The 14,532-nt window shown below is 41.4% G+C and overlaps 1 protein-coding gene across 1 annotated transcript in view; it reads right to left on the bottom strand.

Annotated features, from left to right (window-relative positions):
• Positions 1-14,532, bottom strand: part of LOC115165609 (synaptotagmin-6) — a 98,065-nt gene that overhangs the window by 12,270 nt on the left and 71,263 nt on the right. The window contains exons 2-3 of the mRNA XM_029718827.1: positions 2,382-2,835; positions 571-1,129 (exon numbers count right to left, since the gene is read on the bottom strand). Coding sequence (XP_029574687.1) covers positions 571-1,129; positions 2,382-2,835 — 1,013 coding nt within the window. The remainder of the gene's footprint in view (positions 1-570; positions 1,130-2,381; positions 2,836-14,532) is intronic.

Raw genomic sequence — 14,532 nt, 5'->3', positions numbered from 1 at the left:
ATTATTGAACTGCCCTCCAAAAGCAGCTGAAGTCCAACAATACAAGCCAAATAAAATAATCTGACAGAGGTACCCCTCAGACCAGAGAGCTGCCAGAGTGATGCCAGAATGATGCCAGAGTGATGTAGACTCCAATAGAATCCAAACTGATGCCAACAGCATAGTGCACTATTCATCAAGACATCCTCAGGACACCATCCAAATAGAATTACTGTCAAATATAATGACCACTTCAGTATCTTGTTGGAGGGCTCCTTTTTTTTTGCCGAGACAGTTTTATGACCTTTGTGATGATTACAAGTACTTTTTATGCCTTTAGCTTATAATTACTGTAATTTCATATGACTTGAATAAATTCTTACTTCAACAAAAGATTTATGACATGCTGAACTCACATTTGTTCATAATTTTTTGTTCTGGTGGGAGGGGGGCATATGATTTGAATGAGATTATTATAACTGGTTTCAAATATAAGTAATGTTAACTCTAGGCTGGTCAGCACGAACAGAACTGGGATCAGGCTATGCCGACTCTGCTTTGACTCAAAGACAAACAGACAGACGTTCTTACAGTTGTGGCGTACTGAATGTCCCTCCAAATGTCTGTCTCCCTGGAGAGGTCTGACGTCTCAACAAGGTTATCCACCACCACCTCCCCGATCATATCATGTCTGGAGAACCTGTCAAAGTCAAACACACTCATGTGGAGCTTCCTAACAGCCAGCTCATCATAAGGCACGGGGAACTGGAAGGACTCGTCAAACGTGGGGTTGAGCGTCTTCCGGTGGACGCGCGTCTGGAACTTCTTGCGATCTGGGAGAAGATAGATTTTGACGTAGGGGTCGGAACTGCCGCACAGGTCCTTGGCGGGCAGGTCGAAGGCCTTGAGGATGTTGACCAGGAGGGCCTCATTGTCATAGTCGTACTTCAGGGAGAAGTTGATCTTCCCACAGTTCTTGGCGTTGCTGTTCTTGGCAGACTCGTCTGTATCCAAGGTCTTCTGTCTGTAGAGTTCTGGTTTGATGCGTCCGATGCTGGTGGGCTGCTCGTCCTCATCCGCATAGTCGTTGCCCAGGTCCAGGCTGATGGACTGCATCTGCCTGGGCAGGTGCCTTTTGAATGAGCTGTGTCTGCAGAGACAGAAGAGAGGAGGGAGAAATATGAGAACCCCACTAAACCATTCAGCCTGTAGTAGCGACAGGCGGTGTGTAAAAAGGCAGAGAGAGAGGAGAAGAGGGAGAATATGAACAGCTTCATTGTGGCGTCTGGAAAGGTCAGTGTTTTGAAAAATTGCTTGAGTGCCCAGCAGGTGAATTCAATTCCAAGTGGTTTCTCGAATCTTAATAGTGTTTCTGCAACCAAGAACTACATGGTCCCCAATTCAATTTATCTTAGTCAGTAGTATAAATTGTCCTACTCTTAGGGGGCTGTTATTCAGGATGGGTATGGGTATTTCAAGACAACAGAGCACAGAGATTATGTTATTGAAAAATAATTTGAGGTACATCCAATAATTAGACCCCCCGTTGTAGTTGTGGCCATGTGGAATAATGTCTGTGGGGTTGTTTTACTGGTGATTTTACGCTTTTAAGTGTATTGCATTACTCATCATGAAGTGGTCTGGAGATATTAACCTTATATTAAATGAACAGCACCAAATGGCTCACAGGCAAAAAGTAATACAAGGGCTTGGGAGGACCGAAACAAATTGAAACATAATTGTCTTTTTCACTATGATAATCATGTAAAAAAGACATTTTTAAACAGCTGTGGAATAACAAATTGAATTCAGATAAAAGTTAATTCCTAACTTTGTTAGTGCCGTTATTTGTGCCGTTATTTGTGAGGTCCCTATGAAGTTTCTTTATAACTGACTAAAGATATTTCTGCTGACTTCCTGACCCATTCAGTTTTTCTGACATGCCTCTGTGTATGTGTGTACTGTACTGTATGTGTGTGTGTGTGTGTGCGCACGCGTGCATGTATGTGTATGTGTATGCGTATGTGCGTGTGTGCATACGTGTATGTTGTGTGCATGTGTATGTGTGTGTGGCAGTGGAATACTGAAGAGGATTCAGGTAGATTAAATGTTGGATTTTCTATCTTTGTTGCCATTATGTAGAGATTTGGCCTGTACTGTCCCTGTGTTCACGTCAGGTTCTTTAAACTTGAATGTTTTTATTATTACCAGAGCCATTCAATTTTTCTGACCATGCCTCTGTGTGTGTGTGTGTGTGTGTGTGTGTGTGTGTGTGTGTGTGTGTGTGTGTGTGTGTGTGTGTGTGTGTGTGTGTGTGTGTGTGTGTGTGTGTGTGTGTGTGTGTGTGTGTTTGTGTGAGAGAGCATGTCTGTGTGTGTGTGTCTATGGCTGTGGGTGCTGACCTGGTGGAGGAAGCGGGCTCAGTGGCTTGCCGCTGCATGCGTTGCGTGCGCCTCAAAAAGTGCTCCCTCATTGAGAGCTGCACCTCGGCGGGGATGTCAGGCGATGTGTGGCTTATCTTCACAGCAGCCTCTAGGAATCCCATGGAACCCATCGGGTCTTTCACCTTATCCGTAGCCATGGTGACCGGTGACTTTTGCTGGTTGGGGCTGGGGAGGAACTTGTGCTGGTTGTGGTGGAGGGGGTGAGGAGGGTGGAGGTGGAGGTGGAAGGGAGGGCAGTCGTCTGGGGGACCACAGGCCGGAGTGAGGGCTGCAGAGTTGGAGGAAAGGGCCACTGCCTCTTTATTCCGCAAATAAGGCACCCAGCACAGCTTCCAGGAGGCGAAGGCACAAAGAGTCAGCAGGACCAAGCCACACACCACAAACACACCGAGGAGGAGGCCAAAAGTGACGTCTGGAGCAGAGCCGCAAGGACCAAATGCAGGATCACACAATATGGACAAACAGATGGTGGTAACAGTGAGAGAGAAACAGAGAGAATCAGAGTCAATTAGATTGAAATACAAAATATGTCACAGTAGATTGGTATGGTGCAGTGCTGCAACACAGTATATTGATATCGCAGTATCAGTGGCAATGAAACACTGGCGGTCTGACAGCCATACGTTTACTGTCAAACCTGTTTTCGTAAGATTGATGATCATATTATACATTTATCTGCAGTCATTGATGTCTACATGTGGATGCTGAATACATAAAAGCTCATCCTTAAAGCAGTAAAAAGATACGTAACACACACGCTTAGTTAGCCTTGCAACTGAGTTAAAAAGTCATTACAGTTAACTCTGATAAATGATAAATAATATATTTCAATAGCAACGAAGCCTATTGGAAGATGTGCTACAGTGTCAAATGCTCTCTCTGGAGATAGTTGCATTAATGAATGCCCGTCTGGTGTGTGGATCTGTATGTGTGTGGATATGAAAATGGGTAGGGGGTGTGGTGGGCTTGGAACAGCCTCTCAAAGTAATTTATTTGTCAATATTATGAATATGATTTCTGGAAGAACAAATGGGATCTAAAGACCTAGAGAGCCACCAAGAATACTAGCAGGCAGCACCAAGGATAAACATTCATCTTTTTTTTGTTGAGAAGATGAAGAAAAAACACCACATTGTTGGCTTGGTTCGCCCGGGGGGATACTTGCCAAAGCGTTATAAATATATTTTTGATGCAATGTAATTATTTTTCTCCACCTGATACTTACCAAGGGTTCCATACTGTGGAAAATTGACTTTTATTTATTTGGGTTTCACTGTAGCGTTCATCCAATGCTGCTGCACTCTTGATTACCCTGATTTATCTGCAATAATTCACACTGAAGAGTTTCTGAGCATCTTGGTGCTTTCTGTTTGTATTCTGACTCCAATCTCAACATACTGTCATTCCCTGCTAACCATTAGACCTGCTTCAAGGCAGATTCAATTTGTTCCTTTTAGAAATTCAGCTGGCTCAACTGTTACTCAGTTTAATGTACAAATATGAGCATATGTTCAAAAAGAACACTGGAGGTTAGATTCTATTTGTTCAACAGTTACATTATAGCCTTCAATATGTATATGATATCATATTTATACAGGGAGATTTGTAAATGGTTCTAATGAAACATGGGTGGAATGTCCAGTTTTTGACAATCATCAATATGGATCATTGCTTTTAAGTTTTTTTTTTATTTAATCCTTTCCAAGTCCTTTCACACTCTACATCAAACTCTAAGACAGTGGTATTGCAGTATTATTAGGTATAATGAAGATCTCTTTACGCATGCCTTATGGTTTCTATAATACAGTTATAACTTTCAAATGGCCCCAGATACCTCCAAGTTTCAAGATGTAAATTTTTACTCAAATGAAAAACTCTCATGTTCAGAACTCTCCATCAAAGCATTTTGTAAATTGGGTCCAGTTCGGAGAGCTTTGGGCTTATCCAAGATGGAGCCCGGATTTCCTAGACATGGGGATTTGTGCCTCTACTCTGAGGGGATTTCAACATCATCCCCAGCCATGACTCCTCCTTGTCATCTCCCATTTCTCCCAGTTCTTCACAAAGGGCAGTGTTAACTGACCTGTCACTGGCACATTTCTCGTTAACTGTGACAAAAAATGCGAAGATTGTAGATTGATGGTTTATGTAGGCTATCTGACCAGAGCATAGAATGGAAGTTTTATGTAGCTGAAATGGTATATGATGGCTTTGGAATGTATAATGTAGCTGTTTCATGATATGTAACCATATGTAACCATATGTAACCCTATGTAACCACTCATGATATTTAACTCATTATCAATTTGTTGTTATTATACAAAGTACTTAATTTCCCAATAATGACAACATAATCGCACATTTGATCATTGGAACCTGGAAGCAAATCTGAGTGTGCTGACGGTCTGTCACGAGAGACTATAGCGCAGTAGATCACTGGCATACAGTAAGCAGAGCTCTATTTGATGGGTAATGTAATGTTCACAATAGAGACAATGGAGTAGGCCAACAGATATAGACAGTGAGCAGTGAATTTCCATTTTCTCTGTGTGTGTTGTAATGTCCACACTAGAGACACTCAGCATTGGGGAGTAACGGTTTATAAAAAACTCTAAATGTAATCCGTTATGTTACCAGCAAAAATATTGTAATCAGATTAAAAAGTAGATGATTACGTCAATGAATAATTTTGAATTCAGAAAGGATTGAAAAAAGTGCATTGAAAAAAGTGTAAATTGATCATGACACAATAAATGTGTTTGATGGATCATGGGAACAGAGCAGGAATAGCAGTGACGTGTACTGATGGATGACAAGGGAAGCCAGGCTTCCCAAAAAAATGTACAGATAAAAAAAGATAGTAACTAATGTATCTTTAGTTTCTCTGTTTTTCATAATTTTCCTTCAATTCGCAAGAGGCTGAATGTATCTCACCGGAGAAAGCATCTGAGCGAGCGAAATAGCTCCCCTCTTTTTCAGTATGTGTAGCCCATCTATCAGATGCTGTCTGGTCAAAAAGAGTATGACATTGTAGTTTCGGCTATTTCAGCCACAGACAGGTGTATAAAATCGATCGCACTGCCATGCAATCTCCATAGACAAACATTGGCAGTAGAATCACCTTACTGAAGAGCTCAGTGACACTCAACGTGACACCGTCATAGGATGCCACCTTTCCAACAAGTCAGTTTGTCAAATTTCTGCCCTGCTAGAGCTGCCCCAGTCAACTGTAAGTGCTGTTATTGTGAAGTGGAAACGTCTAGGAGCAACAATGGCTCTGCCGCAAAGTGGTAGGCCCCACAAACACAAACAGGACCGTTGAGTGCTGAAGCTCGTAGTGCGTAAAAATCATCAGTCCTCGGTTACAACACTCAACCCTCAGTTCCAAATTGCCTCTGGAAGCAAAGTCAGCACAAGAACTGTTAGTTGAGAGCTTCATGAAATGGGTTTCCATGGCCGAGCAGCCACACACACAAACCTAAGATCACCATGTGCAATGCCAAGCATTGGCTGGAGTGAAGTAAAGCTGGCCACCATTGGACTCTGGAACAGTGGAAATGTGTTCTCTGGAGTGATGAATCACACGTTTCACCATCTGGCAGTCCGACGGACGCATCTGGGTTTGGCGGATGCCAGGAGAACGCTACCTGCTCCAATGCATAGTGCCAACTGTAAAGTTTGGTAGAGGAGGAATAATGGTCTGGGGCTGTTTTTCATGGTGCAGGCTAGGCCCCTTAGTTGCAGTGAAGGGAAATCTTAATGCTACAGCATACAATGACATTCTAGATGATTCTGTGCTTCCAACTTTGTGGCAACAGTTTGGGGAAGGCCCTTTCCTGTTTCAGCATGACAATGGCCCCGTGCACAAAGTGAGGTCCATACAGAAATGGTTTTTCGAGATCGGTGTGAAAGAATTTCACTGGCCTGCACTGACCTAACCTGGCCGTGACCTCAACCCCGTTGAACACCTTTGGAAAGAATTAGAACGCCGACAGCGACCCAGGCCTAATCTCCCAACATCTGTGCCCGACCTTATTAATGCTCTTGTGGCTGAATGGAAGCAAGTCCCCTCAGCAATGTTCCAACATCTAGTTGAAAGCCTTCCCAGAAGAGTGGAGGCTGTTAAAGCAGCAAAGGCGGATCAACTCTATATCAAGGCCCACAATTTTGGAAAGAGATGTTCGACAAGCTGGTGTCCACATACTTTTGGTCATGTAGTGTATAATGGATTTATACACAAGTTCAGTTGGTTGCGGTGATGCAACATATTGGAGGCCAATGGCCATAAAACCTAATTGAAGAAGAAAAAGTAGGAAGGTAGGGTTAATGTAGCACAGGTGAGAGGAGAGGGTATACAGTTCTTACCATCCCACAGGGCCATGCTTATAGATTACACCTTTTGTATGGTAAATAATGTTTTGATTACACTATTATGCAAATGAGAAAGGTCAAACCACAGTAAAGACCAAGGACAGCTAGTGCAGTAGTGGTACATGTAGCTGTGATTCCACCCTTATATTTACACAAAATCAAATCACGTGTTCAAGCCTACAAAGACTTTATATCAAAATACCATATGAAAGAATATGTTACATTGTTGGATGTATATATTTTTTAAGGATTCATAATACAAATGTATTAATATTGTTTTGTCTGGAAAGCTCAGAAGCTCCAACATACAATTATATCATCATCAAGCTCAACACCGGCACCAGTAGGCCCAGTAAAAGCCTATATTGTTAAGTCTTTCAATGGAAGAACGATGAAAGATGAAAAGGGCTGGCTGAGAACTGCTTCCATCCCAATAGAGAGTTCTACCAAGCTGGGCCTTGGCTGAAGCCTATGTAGCCTTTCAGAACGGCCCACAAATTGAATTAAACTTTGTTTTGAAGCAGAGTCAGAGCAAACTCAAGCCCGGGGGTTTTTCACTTCAAGTGCCTTCAAAATCTAACCTGGTTTCCATAGAAACCTTGTCATTAGACAGATGTACGCACTCTCTACTGGCTGTTATGAATCGACTGATCTCCAGAAAAAACTCAAAAGGAGGACCACTTTTGCATAGAGCTAATGGCACGATGCGAGATATACACTGCCTGCTGTGCACAGCATGAGTTGTACTGTATTGGTAATGTTGTATTACATATTGTATTACACGTGTTGCTGTCCACAATGCAACAAGGAGAGTGTTCAATGATAAGCCAAGGTTGACCTTTTGGATTTAAATCTTTCAAGAGCCTTAACGATCCACTGTCATCAATTGAATAAAAATGATTGGCGTGTACTGCTCAGCTCATTTTCTGCAAAGGGCAATCTCCGAGGAAGGCGGGGAGCGGTCGTGCTATCCCTGCCCTGTATCCCTCAATTACTCACAGGCTCTCCCTCCAACACATCGCCATGACAGTTGATATTTCCCTGGGAATGAGAAAGGAGCCACAGCAATGGAGAGTGGCTCAGAGTCACGCTGCTATCGAAGATGAGGCATTTCAGAGTAAAATAAAGTAAAATAGGCTTTGGATAGCAATTTCACTTCCAAACTTCCAAAGTCAAATTGTATTTGAAAGGCTGACCATTGGAAACCCTCAGTCATTTCCAGTGGTGAATCTCATGTTCACACAATTTCACTGTTCACAAGAAATGCAAATGTTCACAGTAGAATGATTCATTGAAGAGCAATACAACAGGCCAACTACAAGGAGATTAAAGGCAGGTTTCCCATCTCTCTTATTTTTTGATAGCTGCATTTCGTGGCTCACTTTCTATCTTTCTCTTTTCCTCACTGCAATCTGAAATCCTCTAATCCCCCACATCCCCAAATCCTTAAAACTCCACAGCATGCCAGGAAGAGAAGGGTTAGACTCTAGCATCATCTGCCTGCCTGCCAGAGGGGTGTGTGTGTGTGTGTGTCCAGTATATCTGCCTGCCTGCCAGAGGTGTGGGAAGAAAATGGGAATGGATTATGGGAAAGACTGTTAGACACCCTCACAGTAGAATTCACACACTGATCTGGGGTGAGGTCTACTATTAGAGCATGGTGTTATTTAGGGTTGGGGTTGGATGGAGTCCATAGTAGTAGTAGCCCTGATTTTGATGGGATTATGGCAAGGGCATGTAAGACATCCTACCTCACAGTAACATTCACATACTGGGTTGGGGTGAGGTGTACTGTTGTACTGATGTACTGTGTTTCGGATATGAATTGGAGTCGGTTGGATGGAGTTCATTAAAGCAGTATCCCTGATTTTGTGTCTTTGCTTGTCATTTTAGCACCCCTTTTTATTTAGTGGAAATAATGTTATAATTATTTGTTTCTTGTAAACAGCTTTCAAGGATGAGCCAAGCTATTGAAATGCTACAGTATTGGGTAGGGGTTGGATGGAGTGCATTCTAGCAGTATACCTGCTTTTGCTTGCTTTCCTACTAATCGTTTTAGCCACCCTTTTTTAATAAGAGTGGAGAGATGATTTTGTAATTATTAGGTATCTTGTAAACAGATTTGTCAAGGGGTGGTGAAGCTATTTAAATGTTGTGGGGATGGATGGATGGTGTATCAGGGGTTAGGGATAGTGACTCATATAGATGCTGTGGTGAAAGTATATTAAAAACTTCCAGCTTGCTACAAGGTTTAATTTTTTACTGTGATTCATTGACTTTAGCAGGCCTTCATTTACAGCAGTATCAATTTCCCAAACTGCACTCGTATATGAAATATAGGACTATTCTCTAAGAGGAATAAACAGACAAAGTCCCTTAACATTCATCAACATTGTTGAGGGTAGTAGAACAGGTAAGGAATATTGCATTTGAAGACCAAGATCTTTCCTGTTAAAGGTATTTTTATATGTTATGTAAACAGATTTATACTTGTACAGTATAAATTGAGATCAAAGCAGTAGACTATTTAACCTTTATTTAACCAGGAAGTCCTACAAAGGATATTGATAAAGACTGTATGTCTCCTTAATTATGTACAGTGGGGCAAAAAAGTATTTAGTCAGCCACCAATTGTGCAAGTTCTCCCACTTAAAAAGATGAGAGAGGCCTGTAATTTTCATCATAGGTACACGTCAACTATGACAGACAAAATTAGAAAAAAACACATTGTAGGATTTTTTATGAATTTATTTGCAAATTATGGTGGAAAATAAGTATTTGGTCACCTACAAACAAGCAAGATATCTGGCTCTCACAGACCTGTAACTTCTTCTTTAAGAGGCTCCTCTGTCCTCCACTCGTTACCTGTATTAATGGCACCTGTTTGAACTTGTTATCAGTATAAAAGACACCTGTCCACAACCTCAAACAGTCACACTACAAACTCCACTATGGCCAAGACCAAAGGACACCAGAAACAAAATTGTAGACCTGCACCAGGCTGGGAAGACTGAATCTGCAATAGGTAAGCAGCTTGGTTTGAAGAAATCAACTGTGGGAGCAATTATTAGGAAATGGAAGACATACAAGACCACTGATAATCTCCCTCGATCTGGGGTTCCACGCAAGATCTCACCCCGTGGGGTCAAAATGATCACAAGAACGGTGAGCAAAAATCCCAGAACCACACGGGGGGACCTAGTGAATGACCTGCAGAGAGCTGGGACCAAAGTAACAAAGCCTACAATCAGTAACACACTACGCCGCCAGGGACTCAAATCCTGCAGTGCAAGACGTGTCCCTCTGCTTAAGCCAGTACATGTCCAGGCCCGTCTGAAGTTTGCTAGAGAGCATTTGGATGATCCAGAAGAGGATTGGGAGAATGTCATATGGTCAGATGAAACCAAAATATAACTTTTTGGTAAAAACTCAACTCGTCGTGTTTGGAGGACAAAGAATGCTGAGTTGCATCCAAAGAACACCATACCTACTGTGAAGCATGGGGGTGGAAACATCATGCTTTGGGGCTGTTTTTCTGCAAAGGGACCAGGACGACTGATCCGTGTAAAGGAAAGAATGAATGGGGCCATGTATCGTGAGATTTTGAGTGAAAACCTCCTTCCATCAGCAAGGGCATTGAAGATGAAACGTGGCTGGGTCTTTCAGCATGACAATGATCCCAAACACACCGCCCGGGCAACGAAGGAGTGGCTTCGTAAGAAGCATTTCAAGGTCCTGGAGTGGCCTAGCCAGTCTCCAGATCTCAACCCCATAGAAAATCTTTGGAGGGAGTTGAAAGTCCGTGTTGCCCAGCGACAGCCCCAAAACATCACTGCTCTAGAGGAGATCTGCATGGAGGAATGGGTCAAAATACCAGCAACAGTGTGTGAAAACCTTGTGAAGACTTACAGAAAACGTTTGACCTGTGTCATTGCTAACAAAGGGTATATAACAAAGTATTGAGATAAACTTTTGTTATTGACCAAATACTTATTTTCCACCATAATTTGCAAATAAATTCATTAAAAATCCTACAATGTGATTTTCTTCTCATTTTTCTTCTCATTTTGTCTGTCATAGTTGACGTGTACCTATGATGAAAATTACAGGCCTCTCTCATCTTTTTAAGTGGGAGAACTTGCACAATTGGTGGCTGACTAAATACTTTTTTGCCCCCACTGTATATACTGTGACACTGACAGCACTTTTCTATAGGAAAGGTCATTCAATTTAAGCCCTACTGTATTTTCAGTGTATTCTTAGCAATGTAATACAGATATTTGGTGATGTGAAAATATTGAGTATAGCTGTATTTCCGAGATTTAAAAAAATATATGGTCCATTCTCCTTTACTTTCCTGCAGAAACCTCCACTGGCTGGTTCTTGGCCTTTATCTTATATCATGTGAACATTGACTTCCCTAATCCATTTCCTACTGCGAAGTATATCTATTGATCTACTGACCAATTGATGAACTTTTGGAACTCAAGGAAGTGAAAGAATGAACTTCTTTTGAAAAATCAATTTTCTCACAGGATATGCATGTCCATTTATATATCAATGCTCCCTCTGTCTCGCTGCCTAATTACTTTATCATGTAATGGACTCCTTGGGGTTCAACAATGGAACTTGCTAGCATTCACACTCAATAGCTGACAGACAGAAGACTCTCAGCTGGCTGTTATCTCACCACACTTGTGATGGTGTGAAGTAAATCATTGTAATCTTTTTCTATAATTTTCTCCACTTAAAATTATCAGATGATATTTCCCATTTCAGATTATGCTCTTATTCTATTGATTAATGATGGTCTTACATGAGTTTTGAGGTTAATATGAGTGTTAATTATATTTTCCTTGGTCTGAGAAAACACATTTTGACTGCTGCCAAATGTTATCTGATTTATTTGATTTCCTGGTTCCCGTGTCCAATCAGAGAGCAGGAAGTCTGGCCCCTGGGGGATGTAATTGAGTGGCTTAGTGGTGCATCAACATCTTGTCCTAGCAGCCAATTAGCCTGCCTGGTGACCAGTAGTTTCTATCTCTGACACACAGGCTTTAGTGTGCCAGCCAGGCCCACACCACTGCTACTTTACCTGGCTTCTAAGCCCCTCTAACTCTCAGGTTCACACAGAAAGGAAAACACTGAAGTCATTCCATGGATGGATGTTTTGCTGTTTAAAGATGCACGCTTGTTTACAGTGCAGTGTTCTTTACACCTTACTCAGTCTACTACGGGTGTCCTAACCCTCTCCTTAGCTCCCCCAGACACATCACTTTTTGTTTTACCCTAAACCGGCACACCTGATTTCAATTAGTCAAAGGCTTCATGATTAGTTGACCAATTTAATCAGGTGTGCCAGTTTAGGGTTAAAATGAAATTGTGAAACGTCTGGGGGGATGAGGAGAGGGTTGGGAAACCCTGGTCTGCTCAGTCTCCAGCCATCAGAGAACACTCCCTACCTGCCCAGCTCAGGCCCAGCTCTGACATTAAACAATTCTTCTGGCCAGCACTAGACACAGCACTGTTGAATAGCTAACAACTACTGCCCTCTCTTTCTTGCAGACTATCCGCACTGACTACCTGTGTAGGGACGACCCAGCCCCGAAGTGACTTATTAACTGTATGCAAGAATTTCCTATGTGTTGTCTTATGAATTCAGCATTCTGTGTGTCGATCTTGCCAACCCCATTGTCTCACCACTGAGAAGCAGAGGTTACACCCTGTAGTTCTGATATCTGATTGGAGGTTAACTATACAGTAATACTATTGGTCATCAACTCAGTTTTTGAATCCAAACAACTCAGACGTTTATAAAAGGTCTTAGATTAATTGTATCTCTCTCTTTTTTTGTTCCTGGACTGCTGCGTTGAGATACTTTCAATCTCTTTCTTTCTCTCTCACATGAGCCATGGTTTCTTTGATTCTCTCTCTCTCTCTGACCATGCTTAGAATCAGTGGTGGAAAAAGTTATTGAGTTAAAGTAAAGATACCTTAGTGGAAAATGACTGAAGTAAAAGTGAAAGTCACCCAGTAAAATACTACTTCAGTGAAAGTCTAAAGTATTTGGTATCAAAAGTATCAATCGTAAATGTAATTGCCATCATTGTAAATAAGAATTTGTTCTTAACTGACTTGCCTAGTTAAATAAAGGTTACAAAAATAATAATATTGTAAGAGTAAAAGTATAACTCATTTCACATTCCTTATATTAAGCAAACCAGATAGCCAGGGGTACACTCCAACCCTCAGACACCATTTACAAATGAAGCACTTGTGTTTAGTGAGTCCGTCAGATCAGAGGAAGTAAGGTTGACCAGGTATGTTCTCTTGATTAGTGTGTGAATTGGAAAATGTTCCTGTCCTGGTAAGCATTCTAAATGTAATGACTACTTTTGGCTGTCAGGGAAATGTTTGGCGTATAAATGTATGAAGTAAAATGTATGGAGTAAAATTATTATTTTCTTTAGGAATGTAGTGAAGTTAAATTAAAAGTTGTCCAAATATGAATAGTAAAGTACAGATACCCCCAAAAAACTACCTACAGTAAGTAGTACTTTAAAGAATTTTTAGTTAAGTACTTTAAACCACTGCATATAATAATGCCTTGTAATGCTTGCTAATGCTTTGTAACTTAAGTTTATGTCTTGTATAATGTTATCATTCATTTTACAAAGTAATTAAATACACCTGTTCTGGGCCAATTGTAATTTTCCTAAGTCCCTCTTTGTGGCACCTGACCACACGACTGGACAGTCGTCCAAGTGCGACAAAACTAGGGCCTGTAGGGCCTGCCTTGTTGATAGCGTTGTTAAGAAGGCTGAGCAATGGTTTATTATGGACAGACCTCTCCCCATCTTAGCTGCTGTTGCATCAATATTTTTTTACCATGACAGTTTACAATCCATGACAGTTTACTCCAAATAGTTTAGTTTCCTCAACTTGCTCAATTTCCACATAATTCATTACAAGATTTAGTTGAGGGTGCTTAGTTGAGGTACTCTTAGTTTTTGAAATATTTTGTTTTTGAAATAACTTATTATTTATTCTGAATGTGTTGCAGGGATTTCACTTGCTGTGATAGCTGACGTGCATAGTATTGAGTCATCAGCTTACATAGACACACAGAGCCAGTGGCAGGTCATTAGAAAATATTGAAGAAAGCAAGGGGCCTGGACATCTGCCCTGGGGAATGCCTGAATCTACCTGGATTATGTTGGAGAGGCTTCCATTAAAGGCTACCCTCTATGTTCTGTTAGACAGGTAAACTCTTGATCCACAATATCGCAGGGGATGTATAGCCATAACACATACATTTTTCTAGCAGCAGATAATGTCAAAAGCTGCACTGAAGTCTAACAAAACAGCTCCCAGAATATTTTTGTTTTCAATATCTCTCAGCCAACTCATAAGTCATTTGTATAAGTGCTGTACATGTTGAATGTCCTTCCCTACAAGCGTGTAGAAACTCTGTTGTCAATTTGTTTACAGTGGAATAGCATTGTATCTGGTCAAACACAATTTTTTCCAAAAGTTTACTAATGGTTGGTAACATGCTGATTGGTCGGCTGTTTGAGCCAGTAAAGAGTGCTTTTATATTCTTGGGTAGTGGAATGACTTTGCTTCCCTCCAGGCCTGAGGCCACACACTTTCATGTAGGCTTAGATTGAAGAGATTGCAAATGGGAGTGGCAATTTCATCCTCTATCATCCTCATTCCTTTTCCATTGAAGTTGTTA

The sequence above is a fragment of the Salmo trutta genome, chromosome 28 (genome assembly GCF_901001165.1).
Source record: "Salmo trutta chromosome 28, fSalTru1.1, whole genome shotgun sequence".
Taxonomy (NCBI): domain Eukaryota; kingdom Metazoa; phylum Chordata; class Actinopteri; order Salmoniformes; family Salmonidae; genus Salmo; species Salmo trutta.
Note: the sequence above shows the minus strand (reverse complement) of the source record. Positions and strands in the feature narration are given on the sequence as shown.